At 39.1% G+C, this 27998-nt stretch overlaps 2 protein-coding genes across 6 annotated transcripts; one reads left to right on the plus strand and one right to left on the minus strand.

Annotated features, from left to right (window-relative positions):
* IFT57 (intraflagellar transport 57) lies at positions 1-17391 on the minus strand. The gene is made up of 11 exons (XM_052705187.1): positions 16926-17391; positions 16359-16521; positions 15392-15510; positions 14355-14445; positions 9878-9946; positions 9303-9425; positions 5064-5135; positions 4140-4271; positions 3079-3141; positions 1282-1348; positions 1-237 (listed from the first exon to the last, which is right to left on the minus strand). The coding sequence occupies exons 1-11, from the start codon at positions 17363-17365 to the stop codon at positions 59-61; spliced, it is 1518 nt and encodes a 505-aa protein (XP_052561147.1). The 5' UTR covers positions 17366-17391; the 3' UTR covers positions 1-58.
* Positions 17372-27989, plus strand: HHLA2 (HERV-H LTR-associating 2). Of its 5 annotated transcripts, none has more exons than XM_052705214.1 (8): positions 17372-17544; positions 17978-18015; positions 19481-19541; positions 21179-21508; positions 21940-22200; positions 24004-24294; positions 26651-26745; positions 27562-27989. In XM_052705214.1, the coding sequence occupies exons 3-8, from the start codon at positions 19493-19495 to the stop codon at positions 27589-27591; spliced, it is 1056 nt and encodes a 351-aa protein (XP_052561174.1). In that variant the 5' UTR covers positions 17372-17544; positions 17978-18015; positions 19481-19492; the 3' UTR covers positions 27592-27989. The 5 variants fall into 5 exon arrangements, with proteins under 5 accessions (XP_052561174.1, XP_052561159.1, XP_052561194.1 ...); XM_052705199.1 differs by lacking the exon at positions 19481-19541 and adding an exon at positions 20100-20193 and having other exon boundaries at positions 21188-21508; XM_052705234.1 differs by lacking the exons at positions 19481-19541; positions 26651-26745 and adding an exon at positions 20100-20193 and having other exon boundaries at positions 21188-21508.
* Positions 27990-27998: the final 9 nt, after the last annotated feature.

Genomic DNA, 27998 nt, shown 5'->3' on the forward strand with positions numbered 1-27998 from the left:
AAAAAAGCAAACAATAGAAAACTTTATTTTGGGCAAACCAAGTCAGCTCCAAACAATTTCAGTAGGCACCTATTGTAGCTTCTGGTATCATTGCTGCATTCATATCTCTGGTCATATTGGATTTCTCTTTAAGCTTTGACTGGAGCAACGTGTGTTCCATTACACCAATTTGAATGTCCATCTGAATGGTTTCTTGCTTCAGTTTTGTTAAGGCCTGTTTAATCCTCACCAAAGGAGCTGTCCGAGAAAAGATAAATAGTGCAACTTGGTGTCAGGTGATTTAACACAGAAGCATTACATTCTACAATTCACTCCTTAAGATCGAAAAAGTGATTGAACAAAAGCATGTTCTACTTCAAAGTCATGATTGAACTGATACATTATGCTTTAAAGATAGAAATGGCAGACACAATTTTACTGTCTTCTCAACAGCTGAGATCTGCATAAAGACGTGCATAATCATTAAGCTTGGTTTACCAGTGATGTGTTTTGCTCAGCTAAAAGCCTCACCCTCACATCTGACTTGGGGTTTTGTAGGGAACTGAAGACACCCTCAGCAGGAGGCTATTTTACCTGTGAAAATCTACTGAAATGTTTTGTGCTCCATACCTTACTTGTAACCCATCACTTCCCACTAATATCACTTTATAGATGCTGCTGACACATCATACAGCTCCTTATAATTCTGGGCTCTAGAGTTTATCCTGATCCTTGACCAGGTCACAGTACAGTTAAGGTGCTGAGAGGTAGCTGAGTAGCTCTTTCACTCAAGAACACTGAACAAAATTTCTTTACACAGTAACACTTACAATCACTTAAGTCAGTTAGCCATAGTGGTTACAATAAAATACAGATACAGCTTGCACACTTAGCCTTGCTATTCACTTCTACTCACTTCTGCATTAGTACTTGTAATATTTGCCAAGAATGACTTTATCAGGAAAAATTACACCTAATTCTCAGTGCATAGTTTTAGATATTAAAAAATTCAGACTTCAGCACCAAAATTAATTTTCTCACCCATTTCCTTTAGCATTAGTGAGGGAATTCCAATGCTTACTCTCAGTAGTGATTTGAGAGTAAAATAATTTGAACCTTCTACAGACTTGCATAACATTTTTGAAGAGGGTAAGATGCGTAATTTTCTTAGACATCTTTTAAAATCTTAATATGGATATTTTAGACTTGTCACTCATTTCTGGTTATTTTTTCCACACAGTACCAATGATGCATCTGTCACTGAGAAATTGGGTGGATAGTTTGAGGCAAAACCATACTTACTGCCATCAGTCATACTGCTTCCTTTCTCTTCTGTTTCCTGCTTCACTTTCTCTAAAACTTCTGTAATCTTTAATTAGAGATTTTTTTATTCATTAAACCGGATGAATAAAAAGTTAAAAAGAAATCTAAAGTTCCCTCCTGAATAAACATGTCAGTTGAAAAAAAGCGTCTGTCTTGTGGTAAAAAGAGGAATTTTTCTGATTGTTTAGGGGAAAAAAAAAAAAAAAAAAAAAAAAAAATTAGGAAAATTTTCATTAGCCTTTTGAAACATGGATGTTTCAAAAAAAAAAAAAAAAAAAAAAAAAAAAGATAAATCCTATGCAGAACATCAGCCAAAGAGAAACGTTACTGAGGATCCATAACCAATAAAAACAAAGTGCAAACATTGCTGCAGAGTAGATGGGAGAAAAGAACCATTATCCTCACAGACCAAGATTTACCAAATGACCATTAAAGATGCCCTTTAATAGTGGCAGGACTTTGGCAGGTGACAAAAAAAAAAAAAAAACAACGAGAAATAGCACTGCAGCAAATGATGGTGCAGCAGGCAAGCCTACTGGCACTGGCACGTGTGAATCCATGCGTGAAGAATAAAAATACATTTCAACACTGACTATCGACCAGTTTGCCTTTGTTGATGACAAAGCAACTATATTCCAAGGCAGAATGTAGATAACAACCTATTATTTTTTGTCTGTATAAAAAAGGCCATTATAAAAATGGCCTTTCATTAAGGCTTCAGTAAGCCCTTCCATTAAACAGCAACAACAAAAAAACATGGCTGCACTTTCATTGCATACCTGCAGTGGTACTTATATTGCCAAGAAGGCTGAGATTTGATTCCATGAAATTAAATTTTAATCCTTTCTAGATTAGAAAGCAGATCAGGAATGATATCCAATGAGCCTAGTTTAGCTCAGATATGTACTGCTGCATCAATATACTTCAAAGGCCACCAACTCGTAACATATTTCTTTAATAATCAACTTTTTTTTTATTAAGGTAAAAAAGATCATGCAAGTAAATCTGAAGTCAACTTCCTTGAGAATCAAACAGAAAGAAGGGCTAATAGTACAAATGCCATACTAAGAATTCCTTGCTAAAAAACCCTTGTTAAACTTCTGTGACTATTATTACATTAAAAAAAAAATCTCAAGTCTACTGTACATTTTCCATCATATTCTTATGGTGTGATCTATTTTACGTTACCATTCCAGATCCTTTAGCATCTAATAAAGTGCAGTAAATGCACAGTAAATGCAGTATTTGACTAAAGAGTCAAATAAGAGAATCATTAAAAAAAAAAAATCTGAACTGCACAAAGGGTAGAAATATTTGGAAATCTAGCAGTAAATCTAAGTGAAAACAGATTGAAACAGTCCACATGTTAAGGCCATTAGGAGTTTTTTCTTAAATTTGTCAAACCATTGATTAAACAGTTTTAGGTATTAATATAATTTGATTGGTATTAGAATTCCAAAGACTTTATGGACATGAGTACATTAATCTTCAATAATGCTAGGAGACAGGTTATGAAATACAGAATATTTTCACTGCTTCACAAACTGGTGAAATTTAGAGCTCATAATAGTTTGTCCAAATTCAGAAATCAAAAACCAATAGCAACCTCAGTTTAAAATTTAGGGGCCAGGTTAATCAGCTCTCACTGAAAGAACATAATAAATTTTAACACAACATATCAGGAAGAGCTCAGTTCATAAATCTGGGAATGCTAGATGTCAATTCTCCAATGATTTATTCAAGGGAGGCAAAAAATAATGTGAAGATGTGTTTTACCTCAGAAAGGACTCTAATCCTTTCAGTTACTCCTCCACTTCCCTCCTGATACTTCTCCTTAGCCTGCAAAGAAACACATTTTTCACTGAAGAGATGCTTGTATCCCAGACTCTTCAGTATCTACTTAATAAAGTGGGTCTCTAAAATTCGAACAGCAGAATCATTAATAACAATTAGTCTTTAATAATTAATAATGTGAATTTTTCAGAGAGAACACCAAAATTTGCTTTTACATGTCCCAATTCTAGAAATTCTCCCATGAAATCACAATGACATTTACAGCACTACAAATATAAAGACTTGAAGACATCAGCCTATGCAGTGACCGTCATTCAAAACAGGAAAGCAGTTTTAGAAGTTGTAAGTGGCAGCCTCAATGCGTAAGAGTAAGAAGCAGGTTTCCTGGTAGACTTACATGAGAAAACTTGCATAGAGAAAGTTTGCCAGAATGCAGACTGAATTGAATCTCGAAACCCAGAAGGCTTCTTTCTATTCAGTACGTTACTGTCTTGACGTTTAACAGCAGACAAACAGAAAGCACAGAGGTCAAACCCTGCTAGTCTGATTTTATAGTCAAGCCCTCAAATAGGAGAGCTAACCAACTGGTAGCTTACACAGGCCCGCTAACTAAAGAATCAAAAAGATTCTCAAGCATTAGCCTATTGGCATAAAAAATAAATGAAGTAAACAAGTAATCAGAGAGCTTTGTGCAAGTTAGCATGAGTAATCAACATAAGAGATGAATGCTGAACTGAAGCTGTAGCTTTTTCACTCATCACAGATGTGTGAACTTCATAGGGAAAGCAGAACCAGCAATTTACTAGCTGCTCAAGATTGTGGCAGCCGATTTACATAATATTCAGGCAAGAAAACATTTAATTTCCCTTGTAGAATACTTGAATAAAAATTGCTAATTTAGCTTAAAAACTATATAATTTGACAGCCAATCAGCATTTCCCATGCTTTATATCCAAAAGAAGAATTCACAGACAACAACTCTGATTCTTTGTCTTTACCCTCACGTTAATATTAGACAAGGAAGCAACAGATCAGTGCATTACCTCACTCAGCAAGGCTTGTGCTGAACGGTATTCTTGAATCAAATGCTCCAACTGATTGTTGATGTACTTTTCCCTGCTATTGATCTTTTCCAACGTTCGGCTGATTTCATTATGGAATTTGTCAAGGTAGCCCTAAAAAACCATATTGTGTGGGTTGACAGCATGCAGACATTACCCAAAGAGTATTAAAATGGTGCTGTAATTAAGAAAGGATACGGAATGCTACAAGTAATAGCGAAAAATAGTACAGAAATGTGTCTGACCAGTGAATAAATGGTCCTAATGTCTTTTTTCCCAGTGCCACAACACATATTTCAAGTTCTACCAATTCCTTCAGTCACAGAATGGCTTGGGTTGGAAGGAACCCCAAGGATCATAAAGCTGCAGCCGTCTGCTACAGGCAGGGTTGCCAACCACTACATCAAATATTAGATCAGACTACCCGGTACTCCACCTCACCTGGCCTTACACATCTCCAAGGACAGGGCATCCACAACCTCTCAGCAGCCTGTTCCAGCACTTCGCCATTCTCTCAGTATCCTTCCCCAAATAATTACAAATGTCAATGCTAGTAAATTATTCTAGCAAGAGCATTTGAGAACTTTTTTCTTTTTTTTTTTTTTTAATTAGCTCTTATTTTCAGTTTATGTCGTATCATTTTGCTCTCTGTATTTATAACATATTGAAAACAGAGGGCAAAGTGATATGACACAGTAATGAACATTTACATCCTTGTTAACATATGACTCTGTTGTGAGCAAGATCTTTTGCCAGTGCTATTATCTGTAATCATCATTATCACATCTCCCTTTTGAGTTTTACATTATTATAATTAAAATGAAGAAATAAAACAGAGGCATATAAAATGAAAAACAAAATAGAGGTACTAGCAGACCAGTGAAATATTCTGCACATAATACATACCCTAGTTTCTTTCAAAGAAGATTCAATTCCATCCTTATGTTGATGCATTTGATCTACATGGATCCTCCAATCCTAAAAACAGGATGCCATGAAGTAAAAGATAAGTAAATACAGCTTTTATGCTTCTCTTGTTACTAAACATATACTGGTATGCAAAACAGGCTGAGTTCTCATACATACTTCTACTAGCATATATGATTCTTTCACTGACATCCTGATATCTGGATGCATTGGCACAGCATGACATAGTTCATTGATCTCCTAAATGTCCCAATGTGACACTCAGACCCATAAACAAACATTGACCTCCTCACTAATACCACAGTAGCTATATTTTTTACAGTCTGATTGATCTTCGTGAGACTGTTTCTCCTAGAAACCACTACAGGCACAAATGTTGAAAATATTGACTACAGATGCACTAGCTCAGCTTGTTCTTAGAGAACAAGCATGCTTCAACTATCTAACAACTACCACTTCCAGACTATCAGATCTTTTCTTCCTACTTAACCCCAACTGTTACCATAAAAACAGAAAGAAATTAAATAGGCAGAAATAACTGAGCTTGTTTTCAACACTGGGACAAGACTGGAATGGGGATAATTATTTGCACCTGCTCTGTCATAGGAAACACACATGGATTTAGGTATGGAGAATGAGAAAAAGCTGCTATTTCAACTTGACAGATAGGCACCTGTTACTTAGAAATCAATTCCATTTCTCAACATTTATCACAATTTATGCTTATCAATGCAGACATTCTATGCCTCTCATACCCAGAGCACAGCTGCAAACTGTGAGTTCAAAACAAAGCAGAAGCACTGCAGAATTATCTCTATTTCAGCATTGTGTTTCTGAAAATGTTTTTTAAAAAAAAAGAAAAAAAAAAGACTGTCAAGGTTTTTAAACACTTGGCACTGTTCTGGTCTACATGATAAGAAAACTGATGTTAACAAAACTCCATCACCTGAAATCAAACCCTAGGATACTTCCTTCTAAAGGAGGTACTGTAAGGGTATGGGCATAGGTATGGAAGACGACAATGTTTGCTTCAGTAAGATTACCTGATCAAGGACCTTGTCAAATAGGACAATAAAGAAAAGGGGGAAGCAAAACAAAGAGGCACAAGCCTCTTTAGTAACAAAGAGGTAACAAACATCTTGCCAGTTACACTAATGGATATGCAGAACATATGAAAATTTACTTCAGTAACATCATTTGATTGAGGACCTCGTCTAAAGGGGATGAAAAAGAAAAAGGGAAGGGAATAAACAACACAGAGACACTTGTCAGAAAAACAGTAAGAGATACTGAAAAGAAGCAAACATGATCAATCACACTAACCAGTCTGCTATCAAGAAACTTCAGACAACACTTCAAAGAGGACACAACTTCACCTTCCAACTGGTAAGAATGCAAACCTGTAAATCCCAGGCATTAGCAGCAAGGGTTGGTGCAACTCTGCAAGCTGCTAAAGCAGTGTGCAAAACAAGGAGATTGGGAAGGAACTTCTCAAGGGCACAGAGACCTAGCAGAGAGATACTCACAGAGATCTGGGCAATCACCAACCACATGAAGTTTAACAAGAAAAAGTGCCAGATTCTGGACCTGGGACAGGGTAGCCCTGGGTATGTATATGTACAGACTGGGGGGTGAGAGGCTGGAGAACAGTTCTGCAGAATGGGGTCTGGAAGTTCTGGCTTACAGCAAGTGGAATCTGAGTCAACTGTGTGCCATGGCAACCCAAAGAGCCAACTGTATCCTGAGGTGCATCAGGCACAGCTCTCTTAAGCCTCATCTCAAGCACTATGTACAGTTCTGAGCACCACAATATAAGAACAAACTATCAGAGAAGGGAAGGGTCTGAAGGGCAAGGCAAATGAGAGGCTAAGATTTCTTAGTTCAGCGTAGAGCAGAAGAGGAAGCCTCATGGCACCTGCAGTCCCTCACAAGGGGAATAAAGGAGCAGCGCTGAGGTCTGCTCTGTGTGACAGCAACAGGGCCAGAGGGAACGATATGGAGCTGTGTCAGGGGAGGGGCAGCTGGGGGTTAGGGACAGGGTCAGCTCAGAGGGCGGTGGGGCCCTGGAAGAGGTTCCCTGGGGAATAGAGAGGCTGGCCACATATAAGCCAGTGCAGGTCGGTATGCTTGTCCAAGGGAGAGCACCTGAGCAAGACAAATTTCCAGGTTCTGTGCTCCTGAAAGATGGGACCATTTTTGACAGGAACAAAACGGATCCTGACTTGGCAGAGCTGCACTTAAACACATGCCATCATTCAATCAAAAGCAGTTCCACTGGCTTTAAATGCGTGTAACTACCACAGCACTAGTGGTGCCTCTGTCTCTATCACATATGAGCACAGCTGAGCATCTCCAACAGCTGTTCAGCCAATGAGATTTCATTTGCTTTCTAGAACTGTGCTGCTGCCCACTATTCTCTTCAGAATTAAAACAAAAGCTAGTAGAGAAATGTGCTTACACTACATGTTGAGTTTCAAGTTTGCAGCAACTCAAGATCTTTTTGCTGGTCTGGTGACAACTGCTATTAATTTGCCAAATTTTGTAGACTTACAACATATATACCCCCCCACACACACACCTCCCACCCCTGCCTAGGACCTTAAAAATAAGTTTCCATTTCTATGTTGCCAATTAAACCATTAACCTCTCCTGGTATCAAATATGCATGCACAGTTCACATAACCAATATGAGGCTTTTCTTACAGAATGTCATCTAGTCCAACTATCAACCCATCACCACCGTGCCCACCAAACCACATGCCACGTTTACCCTTTTCTTGAACAACTCCAGGGAAGGTGACTCCACCGCTTCCCTGGCCAGCCTGTTCCAATGTACCACTACTCTTTTTGAGAAATATTTTTTCGTAATATCCAATCTGAACTTCCCCTGCTGCAACTTAAGGCCATCACCTCTCATCCCATCACTAGCTAACTGGGAGAAGTGGCTGATCCCCACCTCTCCATAACCTCCTTTCAGAGAACTGTAGAAAGCGATACGATCTCCCCTGAGCCTCCTCTTCTCCAGACAAAACAATCCCAGTTCCCTCAGCTGTTTCCTATGAGACTTGTGCTCCAAACCCTTCACCAACTTCTTTTAAGTTATTTCTAAAAGCATTAAAGTACACAAGCTAGAAAAAGAAGAATCCTCTTTTCATATTCATTTTGACACATTCCTTAAAATCAACGAACAGTGTGTTAATTTGGAAGATAGCAAATCTCAGTGGCTTTCATTTTCTATGTATGTCTTCATTAAGCTTTAATTTCTTCCTTTGAGAATCAACCACCACGTTATCTGTAACAAGCTTGCCTTAGCAAGCCAGAGCACAGTGACTCAAACCAGGAGATTCTTCACTTAGAAGAATGCAGTACAGACAGGCAGGACATTTTAACAGAGTTGAGAGTTTAGTCTATTTTGGGCAAGATAATTATCCTCCACTGAATTCTGCATCACTGTAGGTTGCTCCACCACCTCAACCAGCTGGGCCACTACCAACACACAGGTTCAATACTGCACTCATCTATGCGGGCTATGCAAACTCTCAGAAAGAATGCTTGTGGCAATGTGAAGAATACATTCTAGTATTGGACTCTGATGTGTCAAAAACAGACGTGTTTCTGAGCTGCTCATTCTAGATTCCTTGGAATAGATTATGGTAAGAAAAACACATTTCTAAGAAATGATAAATTTCATCTTGAGGTAGCTATCTGGATAGGTAAATAAAATTAAACTTGCACTTCTTTTCATTAAACACAAGGAAATGTAATGACTAGATCAGAGGTACAGACCTATTTTACATAATTTAAAGTTCAGCAAGATGAATTCTCTGAAATCAACCTTTTAAGTGGTTGGAAAAAAAAAATCAAACAGTTACAAGGTAAGAAGCTTCTTTTCTTCTAGGAAATGCTTTAATAGCTGCTAAACTGAAGGCATAATTTTTCAGAAATGTTTAATGATTTAGGAAGTTTCCACAGAAATAAAGCTAGAAGCAGTCACTGTTCTTACATTACACTGGAAAACACCCTATTGAAAATTATTGCTTCTAGCTTCAAAGTAAGTGACAAAGGTTCAGAGAAGATAGCATTGGAAAGCCTGTGATTTACATGGTTTAATTCCTGACATGACAAAAGAAGAAAAAAATGGAAATAGAAAAATAACACTGCTGATTCAAAGTGCACTTTAATCACCATGCATGCATGTGAAAATCCACTCTCACAAACCTTATTGTCAGTCCTGACTGTAACTTTCAGCTGTGGAAGCACACGTTCCACTTCCAGATTCCACTCTGCTGCATCTGTTGTGGACAGCAAGATTTCTTCTTGTTTTGTGGAGTCTTTCACATCCTGCAAGAAACCCACAAATTTTACATACAAAACATAATTTTTATACTCAGCAACAACTGTCAAGTTACAATGGCTCACAGCAGTCATATTCAGAAGTACACATATATCCACTAGAACTACAGATACAACTGAATCTTTAAATGTCTTTCTTTGAATTCTTAAATATTAGGAATTAAATACATCTTTTCAGTACATTTAGAATTCAAAAAAATGAAATGTATATCAAGATGAACTATAATATATCAATCTTGCAGCAATATCCATTTAGAAACCAGAAATACAGTGTTCTTTTAAAATAAGCTGATGTGTTCCAGCTGGCATGTTTTTCTCAAGCACAGACTGTATATGTATTTTTGGACTTCAACAGAAATAAATTTCTGCTGAAGAAGTAAAAATCTCTAAAGAGGGGAACGACAGGTAGCAAGGAATGACAGGTAGCAACTTCAACTTACTGATCTGTATGTTTGTGCCTTCAGAACATTCAGGTCAATGAAGTTTTCTTCATTATCTGACTCTTCTTCCTTAAGCAATGTTGCAAAGAGACATCAGTGAATATTTATTTCACACAATCTTTCTTCAAAACTTTTCTTCGCAGGAGCAAATATGCACTAAGTTCCAAATTATGGAACAAAACAAGACATGAAAAATTTTGGATAACAGAGCTTGCATTTACTTCATCCATCATTTTATCATCCATGCACTTCATGCTTATGCAGTTCTGTAGTTGACTTATCAATCTGCCCTCATCTTTTCCACCAAAGACAGATTTCAGCATTCATATTCCTTCTAAACAAATCATGAATGCTGCTATAACGCTCACCTTAGTGTAGAACCTTTCAAGATCCACACAGTGAAAACCTGTAAGCTTATTCTTGTACCTTAGACAGGTTTTGACTATGTTTCACCACAACACCATTGTTAACAACAACAAAAAGACTAATGATTAGAACTAAGGCACTAAACAGAGAAGACTTCCTTGGGCTGGCTACAGTTTGTTCACCAAATTCCTCAAGATTTACAGAACCAGGCTTTCTTAGTCATCCTCATCAATTTTATTCAGAATAATCTAATTTAGAAGAACAATCCAACTCATCAATAGTATTTAATTACTGGAAATGCTACTAAATTCAATTATGGATAATACATCTGGGATATATCAACATATAGTCTGCAACAAGATTGGGAACATGTATACATATGATTAATCCTTGTATAACTATTAGAGGCTTCAAGGAGTTGTTATGTGCTTGGCATAAACCTAGCTCGATGGTTTTACTAACAAAGAAATGTAGAAAAGCTAATAGAGCACATTAGATGTAAAAATAATGGCTGGAGTACCCAAGACCCAATCCAGAAGTTCTTTGAAGGGCACAAACTGTGCTTTAGTTAACTGTTTCCTCTCCACTTCTCCATGTAAACAGTCAGTTAGACACAGAAAAGAGCAGACAGTTGACTGTTTTCACATTTATAGCTCTCGGCCAACAGCTGACATTTCTTAGGCTTGTCAAATATGTAACACAGAATGTCTCCAATTGTTCTCAGAATTCATCAAGAATTTTTCTGGCTGGAGTTCAAAATGCAACCAGACCATTAATACTCACATTCCAATACTTCCATACGGTACAAAAATTAAGAATACAAGGATGGAATTTTTCTTGGCTAATAAAAATATGGGGGAAAGAGTACAATAATTAAGAAAACTATGACAAGAGAAGCAAACTCTTCAACTCTTACAGTCTTGTATTGTCATATATAAATTGAGACTACAATCAGAGCCCTATTATAACAACACTGGCACTCTGATTCTAACTGACCTTTGATTTTTCACAAGCACTTAAAAAACGTGGACACAAACATGGGGAAGTTGTGGCATTTCTGTCTAGTATTTCTCGTCCTTAAGACTGCACAAAATTGTTTTCCCCACACAGAACTTTGAAAAGTCTTGGAGAACAGAAGAGGTCCCTGAACAGTGGAACACTGAATCACTCCAGTCTTCAAAAAGGGCAAGAAGGAGGATCTTGGCAACTACAGGCTAGTCAGCCTCACCTCTGCCTGTGTGAAGGTGATGGAACAACTTGTTTTGCATGCTACCTCCAAGCTATTGGCAGAGAGGGCAATCAGGAGCAGTCAATGCGGATTCACCAAGGAGAAATCATGCTTGACCAACTTGTTACCCTTCCATGTCATGACGAGCTGGGTGTACAGGAGGTGAGCTGTGGATACTGTATACGTTGACCTCAGCAGGGCATTTGACATTGAATTCACAGAATCATAGAATCATAGAATCACCAAGGTTGGAAAAGACCTAAAAGATCACCCAGTCCAACCATTCACCTATTCCCAACAGCTCCTACTAAACCATGTCCCTCAACACAACATCCAGTCTTTCCTTGAACACCCCCAGGGTCGGTGACTCCACCACCTCCCTGGGCATCCATTCCAGTGCCTGACCACCCTTTCCGAAAAGTAATACTTCCTCATGTCCAGCCTGAATCTCCCCTGCTGTAGCTTGAAGCCATTCCCCCTGGTCCTATCACTAATGACACGAGAGAAGAGGCCGACCCCCAGCTCACTACAACCTCCCTTCAGGAAGTTATAGAGAGCAGTGAGGTCTCCCCTGAGCCTCCTCTTCTCCAGGCTGAACATTCCCAGCTCCTTCAGCCTCTCCTCATATGGCCTGTGTTCCAGACCCCTCACCAGCTTTGTTGCCCTCCTTTGAACACGTTCCAGGGCCTCAATATCTTTCTTGCAGTGAGGAGCCCAAAACTGGACACAGTACTTGAGGTGCGGCCTCACCAGTGCTGAATTCCACAACAGCTTTGTAACAAAGCTCAGAAAATATAGGATAACTGAGTGGACAGTGGGGTAGACTGAGAACTGGCTGATTAATAGAGCTCACGTGGTTGTGTTCAGTGGCACAGAGTTTAGGTGGAGGGCTGTAACTAGTGGTGATCCCTAAGGGAAAGTGCCAAGTCTGGTCTTGTTCAACATCTTCATCAGTGACCTGCATGAAAAGATAGAATCAGCAAGTTTGCTGATGATACAAAGCTGGGAAGAGTGACTGACACTAGAAGGTTCTGCTGCCATTCAACAAGACCTGGACAGACTAGAGAGTTGGGTGGAGAAGAACTTGATGATGACTGCAGTAAAGGACCTGGGCATCCAGGTGGACAACAAGCTGGTCATGAGCCAGCAGTGCACTCTTGTGGCCAAGAAAGCCAATGGTATCCTGATACTAAGAAGAGCGTCCCCAGCAGGGCGAGGGAGATGATCCTTCCTCCTCTACTCTGCCCTGGTGAGGCCATATCCGGAATACTGCGTCCAGTACTGGGCTCCCCAGTTCAAAATAGACAGGAAGATCCTAGGAAGGGTCCAGTGGAGGGTGACAAAGATGATTAACAACCTGGTGATCTTCCTTATGAGAAAAGGCTGAGGATTCTGGGAGTGTTCAACTTGCAGAAGAATGAGATGGGATCTCATCCTTATTTATAAATATAGAAAGCACAAGAGTCAGGTTGATGGTGGTGGACTCTCTTTTCAGTCATAATGAGCAGTAGAACAATGGGCAACAGGCAGAAACTGGAGCACAGGAAGTTTCATACTAAGACAAGGAAGTTCTTTACTGCCAACAGTGACACAGCACTGGCAGGGGCTGCCCAAAGAGGTTATGGAGTCCTCTCCTCCAGAGATATTCAACACCTTTATGGATGCCCACATGTATGATCTGCTGCAAGATCTGCTGCAAGATCTGCTGCAAGGAAACTGCTTTAGCAGGCGGTTGGATTCAATGATCTCTAGAGGTTCCTTCCAACCCCTGCGATTCTATGATTCTATGAACTTTCTGACCAAGCAAACAAGCACTTCCAGACTTACACTTTTCAATACTCGGGTTTTGGTTTACATTTACTTTGTAAAAAACTGTCAGATTTCGGAGTAATAAGATGCAAAACCAATTTCTTTTTGTAATTTTCACTTTGATCATCTTCAGCTAACTTCCTTGTCCAGAAAAGTTTTAAGTCAGCAGTAAAAAGACTTGCTTTGAGAAGACTGAAAATGAAGAACTCGTGATCACATAACAGTAACAGTTTACAGACAGGGAGACTCCAACTCTCACAAAAATAATTCTCTGGGAAAGTCAATCAGCAAGAAACAATTTCTGCCATGCACCAGTAAGTCCAAGAAGCATATTGGAATTTACAGGAGTATTTCAATGACTGTTTCATAGACATGACAGCATTATTGTAATTATTATAGTTAAAAGAGTTGATCCTGAAGCACTGCCATCTTTTTGGAAAAAAAAAAAGGTATAAAGAGACTTATTCTGCAGTCAGAACAGATGATGATTAACATTCCATTCAAGCAATACATAGTGATGAACAGCCATGAGCTGCCTCTAAAGAAGAAATGCTGTGACCTTTACTTAGATCTTCAGAGGTGCTTAAATAAATATTCAGAAGTTCTTTTCCATCTATTTTGTTTACTAATTTTAAGATTAAGGCCAAAATTACTGTTTTCCCATTTGCAGTGAAATGTAAGTAACAACAGTAAGCAGTTAATAAAGAGCTGGTCAAATTTTAACCAATACTGTAAATAAGGGCTATTTCAGGTTTCATTTAACATCAACAGCTTGTTTCAGTAGAAAACAAACAATTCTGAATCCACATAATTTTAACAGATGGTTTGAGTCAGCTTCACTTTATATTAATTATAAATCCACACAATAACAAATGCTCTGTCTTGAAGAGTTAACAACTCCATCTGAAATTATCCCACAGAGAAGCTAACAATGCAGCAAAAACAAGGGACACAGGAAAGAAGGGTAACAGAACCGCTGGTAGATTCTTAAAACCAAAGAAAATGGACAGCAAGTGAAAATTACTTCACTGCTGATGAATATTAATATAATATAAAACAGATAGCCAAACCTACTGCAACATCCTCTTCCAGTTTATTAAGTGTTAATTCCATATCATCTTCTGTTATTTCTTCTTCTTCCAGCTCATCTGTTGGGTACACTGGCCTGAAATAAGTTCAAAAGAAGTACTGACAAAAATAAATAGGAAATACTTCAGTGAGCTGCTCCCAAGCAAACAGAAGATTTCAGAAGAAGTATGAATAATGTGGAATATGAACAGACAGTGGTTGTCTCACACACTTAAACAAATGAACTTATGCTCAGCCTTGAAAGTCTTTGGTTACCTTAGACTGTCTTAAAAGTGAGGATGAGTAGTCAGGGCAAGCAATAAGGTGTATTCACACCGCTAAGACATCTGGGGATTAAGATTTCATTCATTTTCTCCTTTGGTCTAACTTCTAAAACTTCAAGTCTCCACAAACTCATTTTTAGCTTATTTTGGAATTTATGTACTAAATAGTGGTATCAATAACATACTTCAAAGGTAGAAATTACCTTGCCATACAATTTAAAAACACAACAGAGGAGGGGATGAAATCAAAAGCACTTTTCAACAAATTGTCATATACTTGAAATTGTTTGCCATCTGATTTCTGTGAAGTTTTCCTTTGGATTCAGGACACAAGTCATAGTACTCTATTTGTAACAGGATCACACATGGTGTGTACTTCCAGCCAAAGAGCTGGATTTAGCTACTGATTGATGGGACCTAAACAGACATACAAGAACATTTCAAATCAACTGTTAGGTTAACAAGCAGTTACTCACAAGAAAGGGACCAAAAAGAGGCTATCAGTCAGTCAAATCTTTATCAATTAACTTAATCTACCGATAGCCCAAACTCACTCTTGCTGGTAAAAGACTAAGCTGCATGAAATGACATTAGGAATCACCTTATTCCATTGCTTCAAGCATAGCTGAATTTTGCACCTCATGAAACACTAAGTAAAACCTTTCTGGACAATATGATATTTTGTGTACCTCCCTTTATAACTACCATTTATATTTGTTGAAAAATGTGTATGTGAGGATTCTTCCAAGTGTACTATACCTTTTCCAGCTAAAGCCACTGTATTTCAAGGCTTCTTCAGCTAAACAATCAAGAACATAACAGGCTTGCTCTCCATAACCCGACTTCAATTTTGAGGGAGGAAAATCCACAGGCCTTCCCTAAAACAAAAAGATTTACTAATGGCTACTCATTCAGTCAATTTTATTTCAAGGCAGTAACCAGATTTTTTGAACTAAAACCCAAGTGTTCATGGTGCCAAAAGATTTTACCAATGTTAATTCACATTATTCTCTAACAGAGCTCCAGTCAGGAAACAGGAATGGAAAACAAAACAACTCAAGGAATAGATGCAGTGTAGAAATCCTAAAGAACATGGTAAAAAGAAGAAAACAGAAGAATGAGAAGCTAAAATATGGTTAAGAACAGAAGTGAGATCCCAGCAAGGTAAGATCAGCTACAGAGGAACCCAGGTACTGAGATTAAACCTATGCTTTAAAAAAAACAAAAAACAAAAAACAAACACTGCCTTATTTATTACAGATGTCTCTCCAGAGAATCTCAAAACATAAACACAATTTAAAAATACTTCCTTTGCACTTAGTTCCACTTTTGACTGCGGCAGGAGCAGAACAGTAAGTGCATATTGTGTAAACTTCCAAGACAAACTTTGTAAATTACACCACTATAAATGAACAGCATTTGTAGCACTATAAGAAGTAATCTTGATTAAATCCATTTTACAGACTGTGGAACAACACTAATTAGAACTAAATATAATAACGTAAGACCATTTTTGTAGGGTCAAAAAACTAACAAGTAGGTACAGACAGTATAAATCTCTAATAACTTGGCTTCATTAACATTGTACAAACACGCAGATAGGAAAAATCTGTCCAGCCCTTAAGAAGATAATCAGATAGGACAGGAAACGTGCTATTACTGATATTTATGAAGGTCACATCTATGCCTGAAATGCACTTGAAAAAACAGCACATTCAGCACTTACAAATGATCGCAGTTCCGAGAGTATCTTGGATATTATTGCATTGGGGTCATCATATTCTTGAGGCTGTTCAAAGTGATGTCCTGCTTTAGCGATCAGCCAAGCTGCAAGAGTGCAGAACACGAAGAACTGCTCACCAGGATTAGTGGGCAGTGCAAAATAGTGCCTGTTTAGGAAGTGGAAAAAAATGGTAAACAGTGGTATTTTGAGCTCCTGAAGCAATTATAGCGTTATAAGCCAGCACAGGCTAGGAAAACAGACTCTTAAACTGACTTTCCCCACATTCCCCAGCTACCAAATGGGCAAGAGGTTGGTGTACCTACACTTGGCACAGCTCAGACCAGGCGCTTCTGAAGTAATTCTTCCACTTACTCCCACCTACTGTGCGAGCTACACAAACTGCACCTATTTGGGATCAAACCGAGTTGAATAAGGTAGCCTGCTGCCACACCTGACGTGCCCTAAAGAGAATTCAGCCCCTTAAGTCAGGCAGCAGCTGGTCCCCGTAAACGCGCCCGCACGTCCCCACAGCCGGCCCGTCCCGCCCCGCTGGGAGCGCTCGAGGGGCACCTGGAGAGCGGTCTCATGTTGTGGCGCCGCAGCGCCTCTTCCTCGTAACTCAGCAGCTTCAGCTTGTCTAGCAGCTCCTCCATCAGCACGAAAGCGGCGTAAGCCGCACCCGGGCCCCGCTCCACTACCGTCCCATCGTCATCCCGCTCCGCCATCTTGGAGCCCCACGCCACCGCCCGTAGCCGAAGCAACCGGCTCTGCCAATCACCGACCGCCTCAATGGAGGCGCGGCGGCGTGAGGCCACCATCAGCTCCCAGGGCCGGCGGAAGACTGGGTTGTTGCTGCCCTGTGACCGTGCAGTGAGAAAACAGCGGGATCTGCGGTTCCCTGTCAGATGTTTTTCAGTTGAGCAAAAGTCAGCTGAAAAGGGAGGCCGAGGGACAATGGCATGCACTGATCCGAGCTGGACAACGGCGCGGAGTAGTGTAAGTGTGGCCATGGGAGCGATTGGGAAAGGGGGCGTGCACCGCCCCGCCCCGCCCCGCCCCGCCCCGAGGTGAAACTCCTTTAAGTTGCACTCCTTTAAGCTGTACGCGCCCTGCCGCCAAGAAACACTGCCCGGAACCGCAAGGGTGAGCTGTGTTCTGGGAGCTCTGGCTGTTCGTGAACTTAGAACAGGTAAAAAAAAAAAAAAAAAGAAAGAAAACCCTCCCCCCCAAAAACCCCAAAACTTTGTTGCACTAAAGTGTATGAATTGGGGCATAGGAGCAGTTGATTATGTGAGGTAAAATGAAGCATTTCAGGTCTGCTTCCTAAGGAAATTAATATTAGTATTAAGTGGGGAGGTTTGTGGCCCTGCATGTGGTGGGGGGGAGATTCATGATCCTTGAGGTCCCTTCCAACCCTGGCCATTCTGTGATATGTTGTGTGTGGTATGAAGGTACCTTCTTCCTTCAGAAGTGTTTCTCACTGACTGAAGTTGTATTTGCAGTCTGCATTTGGTTAGTGTGGAGTTAGCACAGAGCTGGCATTTAAGGTGTACTCCATTGGAGGACAGTAGAGCATTAATACTGTTAATATATTGTTATAGTAGTCTTATTTTCCCCTACAGGAACTTGTTTTTGCGAGTCAAAAGGTTGGACATGCATGGTAGGTTACCTTTATATTCCCTCTTGCTCCAAGCCATTCTGTGGTTACTGCTGATACAGATTTCTTTGTGCACGTGATTCCTCTTCAGTAAAAAGCCATGTTTTTTCACTTTCTTGAGCTTGCACGTGGAATGTGCCGTTATGAAGTTACCTCAAAAGGCAAAGAAACAGTCCTTTTATTAAGGACTAATAACTTTTGCTTTAGGAGGCAAGAGAATGTTGCAATATGTGTGGCTGCTCCACAAGTGGGTAAGAGGTAAGTATTGGCCAGGGTGTGGGTAAATTGGAAAAAAAAAAAAAAATGGAAAATTCCAACAAGATGATAAAGCACGTGCCTTTTGCCATTTGTTTCATATAGTGGACCAAGCAAGTGTAGTGTTGCCCCTGCCACTGTCTCAGCTGCTTCGTGACTCATATGTGTCTTCTTGGAAGAAGCATTTTAATACCTCACTGGGCTCTCAGAAATCCTAGCCAAGGTTCTCACATCAAGCTGAGGCAGGGGTTGTTCCACAGGAATTTTCTTTTTCTGCAGAAGCATGGGAAATGAAATGGCCTTGATATTTTGGTGCAAAGAAAGAACTCGGAAAGTGTTCAGATAATGAGATTCTAGATTCAGAATTGCTCAATTAAAATCCTGAATTCCTTAGAACGAAAATTACCACGATCATACAGACTAACAGAAGTTTTTTCTTAATGTACTGTAAGAATTGTAATGAGCAGGGAGATCTTCTAGTTAGTTCCAGCTGTACCTCGATACAACAGCATGGAATACAGCTAGAGTGGGCATGACAGTCTGCCTTCTGTCTTCAGACCCTGAGGCAGGCCACAGAGCCATCTCAGACCTGTTTCCAGAATTCTCTGCCAAACTCATGAGCTCTCTCTGCAGCTTAAGAGAAATTTAGCACTGATTGCAGTTTCTGAAATTCAAAGACAATCTATTGTGTTACTACTTTGGAAGTGTTGGGCAGATAGAAACATCATCCAGGAAAACATGATGCATACAGTTTTTTATTGCCTAACTTGTTTTCTCCTTCATTGGCAACTGCTGCTACTCACTGTAGCTAATGGTACAAAAAATTAATATATTGAGGTTGTTTTACTCTTGCATAATCTCTACTTCAGGTTTAAGAATTTGGTGTCCCTCTGGCTCCCTCCACAAAACACGATAATACATAAAATCACTCTAGCTTTGTGGAAGAAGCAACACGCAAAAATCCTTGGGATGAAGATTCACATGCATTGCAAATACAATTGCACACACCAGTCAAAACTATTTGTCAGTGTTGGTGTAGGATAGAAGAACTGACTAGCAAGCCCAGCCAAACCTGTGCCCTGTCTAAGTTAGGAAGAGTGCGTGTAGGTCTCCTTTCAGGAGGGACAAAGAAGCAGGGGAAGCCCTTTAGGCTCTTTGCAAGCTGTATGAGTCATGAGGTAATTTCTTTTCCATGTTTTGCTATATTTTGAAGTAATACACCTGGATGAAGGAAGAGCATGGTCTGTCAGTTACAGGAAAGTTCTTGCATCATTCTGCAGGTGAGTTTCCTCATTCAGTGTAATTTGACCGATGAACCTGAAAAGCTGATGGGAGAGCTTCATCTTCTTTGTTCCTACCACAGACTTCCATATGCACATTTGTAGTTCACTTGATCAAAAAGGCAGCAGCTGAAGATTCTTTAAAACTGCAGTATTTGGATGTTCAGGCAAACTCCCCACTTCAGAAAAACAAATTCTGCAGTAATCAGGAGTCTGATTGGAAATGGAAAAACTGGTTTGACAAGGCATCTTTTTGAAAAATGCACTTGGCTGTTTTTTTCTGTGTGTCCTATTCATTAATTTTGAAGATCAGCACGAAGTATTAACACTTTAAAAACATAATGAAAATAGATTGCATGGTAATAAGAGGGCCTAGATGTTTATAAAATGTATAGCATACTTCGTAACATTAATGCCAAGAAACGTGTCAAAACCTATTGCAGACAGATTTGATTAGTTGATAAACTGTACAAAGAAAACAATACAGCTGAAGAATTTTACCTGCATTGAAACAGCTTTGTTGTTTTTTTTTCCCTCCTTTCTTGTTATCAGTTTGAAATGAATCTACTATGAACTGAAGAAGACATGAAGGGACAAAAAATACCATCTCTTCTCCATTTACTTTCTATTTGTGCTACATTTTGGGGTAGGTTGTAGTTCTTTCGTTTGTGAAAAATAAGAACGACAATTGTTACTAATTTTTCAAGTGAGGAATTAATTCAAACATTGTTAATGATTAAGGTGGAGTAAAGCACTCCTAAGCTGAAGAAGAATGGAAGATTGTGGCCTTGGCCTTTGAGCACACAGACTATTACCTTCCTGCATTTCTGCCATGTGACAGTTGATGACCTTTCAGCAGGCAGTGGTTGTCAGTACTGAAAATGGTTCCATGTACATTAAACTTTGTACTGAGGTAGCTGGGGAAAAGTCATACAGATTGCTCTGCCAGGGTTGCTATGTCTGTGGAGAGGGCACCATTAATTACACATGAATAGCAACCAGATATTCTTTGTGTAAGTTAATTTAGAGCAATGCACCTTAATTACCTCCATGAGCTGTGACAGCATTCCCTGCCACCATTTTGGGGTGACAAATCCTTTTCAAAAAGTTCTGTCCTTCCTGACAGTCACACAATTGCATTCTTTTGTCAGCAGAATTGCTTGGCACTGTGAGCATCACCAGTAACCCAAGTCACTGTAATCTCCCCGTTTGAAATCTGAGTAACAAGTTGCAGCTTGAGGCTGGGAACTCCCTTAGAGGAATTTGATGTCAAAGGTGGCATTTTTGGAGATGTACTGGAAACTGCATTGCTAGGGTGGGGGTGTGTAATGTGAATACACAGATGTTTAAAGTGGGCAATCTGACTAAACTGATGACAAGTTCGAAGACCATATTCCTAAGTTATAATATCAGTTACAATGAATGAAAGGAAACAGTGTGGCTGTTTCTCAGTTGCTGTCCCAGGGATCTATGCTACAGAAAATCTTTGAAAGAGCATGCTATTAAAAAGCATGATAGGAGTGTTCTACCTACTGGAACCTGAGAAGTTTTCTGTCAGGGATAAGGAGGTGCAGAAAATACTTATGTTACTTATGAGCTAGATTTAACATAACTTACTCATTTGTTCTTACATGCTTTAGGTTCTAGAGAACAGGAAACTGTAACAGGGCTGTTTTCTAAGGATGTCATCCTTCCTTGTCCTTTTCCACCTGGGAATGATGAAGTAATTTACTGGAAGAAAGAGAACAAAAATGTGCACAGCTACTACGAGCAGAAGGACCAGCTAGAAGGCCAAGACCCAGATTACAGGAACAGAACACACCTTTTTCATCAGAACATTGGTCGTGGAAATGCCTCCTTGAAACTCAGTAATGTGGCCTTGACTGATGAGGGCCTTTATCATTGCTATGTGGGAACAGAGAAAGCTAAAACAGAAGTGGATGTCATGCTGCAGGTGCGAGGTTGGTAAAAAAAAACAAAAGTGCTTGGACTGTGCCAGTGGAAATTGGCTGTCTCTTACAGATTTCACTGGCATTATTTCCCATGTGGAATTGAAAATCCTCTAACAGTAACAGAGCACGTTTTGGGCCTTCTGGTGTTTTCTTTTTGGCTGGTAAAATGTAACATTACAGTGTGGCATTGGTTCTCAGAATCTACTGCACAGTGATTTCAAAAGAGTAATTAGTACTCTTGAGTCTTAAAACTTATCGTGTCTTCTTCGAATGGTAATGGCAATAATAAAGCTAAGCTTTCCTTTGAAATCACGTATACTAAATTTTGTTCTTTATTCCAATCATTCTTCTCAGTGTTATTTGAAAGGACCAACTACTTCAAGTTAAAAAGGATTTTGAAATTAACAGGTCTACTTTTTTTTCTTTTTTCTGATCTACAGTTCACTCTATTTATGCACTGGATTACCAGAAGACAGACACAGCAAGGATGCTGAAGTGCTATGCCTTTCATACTTATTTGACACCAAGTATAACTTGGGTACGAGGCAATACATATATCCCAGAAACAGGTTGGGAGGAAATCAGGAATGGAGTTCTCTTTTCTGTTAGAAGTGACCAGAATGTTATAAACACATCTGATACTTACTACTGTCATATTAATCTCTCCCGTGAAAACTGGACTGCTGAGTGGAGGATGCAAGGTAAAGATAAAGGGATAAAGCCTCTTCCTACATCATTATTGTAATTATTGGTTGTCACATTGCTGGGGTTCTTCAGCCTGAAGAAGAGAATTCTCTGAGGAGACCTTATAGCAGCCTGGAGTAACTTTAGGAGACCTACAGACAAACTGGGAAGGGACTTTTTTAATGGTGGGTAGGACAAGGGTAAATGGTTTTAAACTGGAAGAAGATAGATTTATACTAGACATTAGAAAGAAACTCTTTAGTGTAGGGTGATGAGACACTGGAACTGGTTGCCCAGCAAGACTGTGGATGCCTCTTTGCTTGCAGCATTCAAGGCCAGGCTGGATATGGCTTTGAGCAACTGTTCTAGAGAGGTGTCCCTCTCTAGAGGGAGAGTTGGAACTGTCTTAAAGGTCCTGTGCAACCCAAACCATTCTATGATTCTATAAAGCTGCATGCTGAGCCAAATTACATCCAGTCTGCTTTGGGCCAGCAGAGATACGGAGAAAGAGATACGGTGAAAGAAGCTGCATCAGCCTCTTTAAAGCTCATCAGTTAAAATTACAAGTAGGAACAAGAGTGGGTGTCTTGCACTTCTATAAGGTTACCTTACTCTCCCAAAATAAATGTTTTCTTTATCATTTTCACATTTCAAGGGGGTGCATCATAATCAAACTTTATGCTTTGTCAAAAAAAGAACTCGGACAAAATATTTGCAAGCCTTAGTGAGCCCAAGGGTTACATGAGGGAAAGTTTGCTGCTCTTTATGCTTGTTTCTTACTTCATTCTCCACATTTTGCCAGAATACTTTCAGTACTGTTTGATCTCCTCTTTGCACTTCTCTTAAAGTGTATACTTAGGTATGCTCTTAAGGTGCAGTGTTGGATGTGCATGGGTGTGTAGAGCCACAAGCATTGTTTACATTCAGACAAATTACTACTGAAGAAAAAAGAGGGATAAGAAGAAGTCTCCATTTTGTCCTACTCCTGCAGTCCTAAGCGTTCTCTAGATTTACAGTAACTGGTACTTTGCAACCTCTTGTGTTTCTTAGGAACTGTTTTTAATTGGATCACGAGCGCTGTAAGAGCTCCTTGCCAGATACATTCATGACTGCCTCTGTTGCCCTGATTGCTTCCTAAAGCACACCCAGAGCACTCTCAGCTCCTCATCCACTGCATTTGCTTCAGAGGAACAGTGATGGTTTTTAATTTACCTACAGTAGTGTATGACTATTGAAGGTTTCAAGTGTGATACCACAGCAGATAACAAGCATCTGTTTTGTTAATCTGTCTTTCCAACCCACAAGTGAAAAGGTTGCATCTGATTACACCTTTGTTTGACTTTCATTGCATGTCTGCCGTCTTACTGGAGCATTTTGGGAATATATTTCTTTCCTGTTCTTTATAAAATAGCATTGTATTGTATATATGGCTATAGGTGGTTGGGGTTTTTTTCTCTCTTAATACCTTCAGCTCCACAGTTCAGTTGCTCCACTGTTCAGTTGCTCCCAAAGTCTAGAATTTCATATTGCTTTAGACTGCATCTAGACTAGATCAAATCGCTTCTATTAATGAGTCCTTCAGGGTCCTGAACCACAGGGGAGAAATATGTAATTTGGGTGGTTTTTTAAATAATTATATGATAGCATCTGAAGGTTTTAAAGTAAATCTTTCAGAAACATACTGTGGTATCAAGGTACTGAAGCAAGTTTTAACTTTTGTCCATTGTGGATTTTTTTCTCCTCTAATTACCTTCCTCTACTAACCTTCATAATATTTTCTAAAGTAATTATAGAGAGCTTTTTGTAATTATCTATTTCAGACCAACTTTCAAAAGCTGAAGGAAGTAGCACTACCATTTCTTGTGAATACAACAATAACACTTTACATGTTGAAGATTTTACTGTTGCCTGGAAACTAAACAAAAATGCAGCTATCTCAGACCTGGCCTCCTTCAATGGAACACCTAACACTTCCCAGACTAGATTTCAAATTGACCAAAAAAACTTTTCACTCAGCATTAGTAATCTTAATGTGGATGACAGCGGAGATTACGTGTGCAATATTTCAACACCTCACTACACAAGACTTAGAGTGACAACATTACAAGTTGGTAAGTTATTGCTCCTTCCATAGCAGAGGGAGGGAGACAAATGATGGGAGCTCAGAACAAAACCATCAATCAGAAACCTGTAAAATAATGTTTTATAATAAGTACTGGTTAGAGGAAGAGCCAATGCATTATTACTGTCCCAGGTGAAAAACACTGATATATTTAAGGATCTGTGTTGTTTTTTTTTCCTCTCATTCTATGCACAGAGGGTTGTGCAGTCAAGAGCATAAAGAAACTGACAATTGTATACTAAGTGCTGTGTCAATAGCAAATAAAGCCTTTTAGCAGTAGGAAGGAGATTAAGGCAAGCCTAGAGATGTGGTATGTATTTTTTCTGCAGAAGAAACCTCATTGAGAAGAACAACATGGTTGTTACTGTAAAAGGTTTAATTCTACACACTAGGCCTTTCTAAGACTTGGAAATATATATGCATTTCTGCATGCCTTTGTTTTTATTAACTGTAATAAACTTCCAGCTGTGAAGTCTTAGTTACAGTTATTTTGTCTCTGGCTTACTGTTTACTGGCTCTGGCTCAGTAAACTTACTGATTAACTCTTCTGTCCACGGAGAACTCTTGAGGTTAAAAGTTGACTCCAGCTTTCCAATATTGTAGTGCAAACAAATTACAGATGTTTTTCAAAAGTGGTGTGCTGTTTGGGATGGTGCCTCCTTAAATTTCAATTCAAAAAAAGGGGAAAAAAAACCCAGCACATTCAAAGAGTAGCACATAAGCAACAGTCAATTAAGTGCACCTGAAAGACTGAGAAAGCTGATATAGATACCTTATATAGCTTTTTAAGAAAAGAACTTGACACAAATAGATGGGGTGTGAAAAAGAGGCAGCACAGCATAAAAGGGAACTGACTAAGTTATAGTAACTGCATACATTTGTCTTCCCCCGTGGTAGCTTAATTTACAACTGAAAAATTATGCTTTAAATGACATTGACTATAAATGATATGAAGGAGATTGCTTAGTTTAAGTAAAAATTTAGAGTCAGGCAAACTCTTTGAAACTCAAATTCCAGCATTATTTTCCTTATCCTGTAGATCTGATAGTGTGCTTCTGAAGTGGGGAGTATAGGACACGTCCAAGGTGTTACACATATGACTGATGCTCCTAACATACACGCACAACTATGTTAGTCTCCCTGTACATTTACAGGAGAGAGATACACACGTGTTTCCAATGCAGATATGAGCTTGATTATCCTCTTCAGCTGCTTTTTATCTGGCTACGCTGCAGATGGATCTCACAGTAGCCACAGAGACACCAATCTCCTCATTTAAAGACTAAATTACTGTGCTGCTCGTGTTTTACTAATTCTGGGCCAGAATACATAATACAGAAGCAGAAAAACATTTACCAAGTTGATGAGCATTTTCGTGTCAGCCCAGGCTGAAAACAGAGTAAGCAGATAAGGGAATGATCTGGCTTAATATGATAGATAGTGGTCTCAGCATAGCTGTGAGTGCTCTGCTATGGATATTCTCACTTAAACCGTAAGCTGAATGCCCACAGTTTAGAGCTAAGTGTAGGAACTTCTCAGGGTTTTTGTTTGTTTGTTTGTTTTTGTGGTTTTTTTTTTCCTGGACAAGACAGAGCAGAAGAAGTGAAGCCTAAAATAGAACCACATGTAAAAGATAAGAGTCCTCCAAACGTGAGTGTTCTCTTATTGTTGAAAGGAGCTGAAGTAAGGAAATGCTTAGTGCTGCATAGAACAATTTAGAACAATTATGCATAGATGGGCTTTTGTCTCCTGTGGAATCTGTTGTTACCACTCATTTGGGGATCTATTGTTTTTGGTATGCATCTGGATTGCATTTTAGATTGAAGTTGTGAAGATTCTGTATGAGAAATGATTAGATTTGTGGTTTGGACTGGAAAATACAGAGTCATACTGGAAATCAGTAGTGCTGCTAATGGCACTGAGCACTGTACCTGGAAGCACCGTTTATCAGGCTGATTTGAATCATAGAATGGCTTGGGTTGGAAGGGACTTCAAGGGTCATCAAAATTCAACCACCAGGAAGTTGATAAGTTATCAGGTTGTAACTTACAAGAATATTGGATTTTCTATCAGCACAGTTAAGGAAAAGTAATATGCTCTCAGCTATTCATGCTCAAGTCATTAAAGTATCACTTTACAGTCTTCACTAATTGCATGGGTCAAGTAACTTGACCACTGTATCAGTGACATTAAAAAGAAATTGAGATGTTCCCTATAAATTGAAGGGTTTTGCATTATAAATAAGAGAAAAATCATAGTTCAGGTATACTTACTGAAAAATAGTGAACATTATTGTGCAATATAAAAATCTTTTGTTTAACATTTTGGAATGTGTATTTTTAAAGAACATGCAGGTAACACCTCAACAGTGATCGTGACAGTGCTTGTGATCATTACCATTATCACCATCAGTATAATAATATACTGTCTCTATGAGAAGGTATGTACAATCACAAGTGGATTTATTTTTGAAAACATTAATCTGAAATCTAGATCTTGAATATTTGAATGTTGAAAAACATAAATTTGTTTTTCATGGGTTAAGTCATGCAAAAAAAGACTGAAAATATAGAATGGTAAACCTTTTCATAGGAGAATTGTCTTCATTTCTTTTCTGTGTGATGAAAGCTCTCTAGGCTACAATATTGTGGTTGCAATTATGTTAAAATGCCCTTCCCTTAACAAGGTTGCTCTCTCCTGCTCTGTGAAAAGATGAAAAAGTAGATTATCCTTCACAAATACTTCCTGATAACTTTAGCAGAGTCTGTTGTGATAGGACAAGGGGAAATGGTTTCAAACTAAAAGAGGGGAGATTTTGATTGGATATAAGGAAGAAGTGTTGGGTTTTTTTTGTTCTTTTTTGTTTGTTTTTTGTTTTTTTTTAGATATGATAAGGTGGGTTAGGCAACCAAAGGCTTAGAGGGGTGATGGGTGCCCTGGCCTTGGAGACATTGAAGGTCAGGCTGGGCGGGGTTCTGAGCACCTGGTCTATCCTTTAGGTGTTCATTGCCCATTTATCTTGGGACTTGTTGAGACCTTTAACTTAGAGGGAGCAGAACAATATATGGGTTAATACAGCACTGGTGACGTTGATTGAGGAGTAGAGGGAAGAGACAGGAATGCTTCTACATTGTCATGTAGGTATTTATTTTGCTCACCCTAGTCTTAAAATGGAAAATACCTCTATCACAAGAAAGTCTTGTTGGGATTAATTAGATTCATAAGTAGTTCTTACAGAAGTTTTTGTTTTAACCAGAGACGCAGAAGAAATGACCGGACATACTAAAAGAAACCCTTTCACTGCAAACAGAGGCTCCTGTGATTGTTGCTGAAAGTAAGCTTGGAGAAAATAGGACTTCTTTCCTACTGAGTCACACTTGGAGAAAAATACATGGCTAATTACCTGAGCAGCAGAAACAAGCGAGTAAGCAGACAGAAAAAAACATATGCAAGTCAATTGACATTTGTATGTGAGCAGTCTGCATGAAAAACTGAAATTTGGGTGTATTAAAGGGACAACAGAAAGGTTTCACAGAAAATCAATTTTTGAGGGTTTTTTTTTTTTTTTTTTTTTTTTTTTTTTTGAGGTTTTTAACTGTAAGGGGAAGAGAGGACTTACTGTTTTGCACTTTACTGAATGTTGTAATTCCAAATATAAAGTGGAATAAATCTAAAAGAACACTACATATGAGC

This window comes from Tympanuchus pallidicinctus, unplaced genomic scaffold (genome assembly GCF_026119805.1).
Source record: "Tympanuchus pallidicinctus isolate F22 unplaced genomic scaffold, pur_lepc_1.0 scaffold10, whole genome shotgun sequence".
Lineage (NCBI taxonomy): Eukaryota > Metazoa > Chordata > Aves > Galliformes > Phasianidae > Tympanuchus > Tympanuchus pallidicinctus.

Excerpts from the sequence above, each read along its gene's own strand:
- IFT57 (XM_052705187.1), bottom strand. The coding sequence starts at position 17,365 with ATGGCCACACTTACACTACTCCGCGCCGTTGTCCAGCTCGGATCAGTG. Across the intron at positions 5,136-9,302 it reads CAGTCAGGACTGACAATAAG|GATTGGAGGATCCATGTAGA; the intron begins GTTTGTGAGAGT and ends TCCTGTTTTTAG. Across the intron at positions 1,349-3,078 it reads GGATTAGAGTCCTTTCTGAG|ATTACAGAAGTTTTAGAGAA; the intron begins GTAAAACACATC and ends CTCTAATTAAAG.
- HHLA2 (XM_052705199.1), top strand. The coding sequence starts at position 20,133 with ATGAAGGGACAAAAAATACCATCTCTTCTCCATTTACTTTCTATTTGT. Across the intron at positions 24,295-26,650 it reads AGTGACAACATTACAAGTTG|AACATGCAGGTAACACCTCA; the intron begins GTAAGTTATTGC and ends GTATTTTTAAAG. Across the intron at positions 26,746-27,561 it reads TATACTGTCTCTATGAGAAG|AGACGCAGAAGAAATGACCG; the intron begins GTATGTACAATC and ends TGTTTTAACCAG.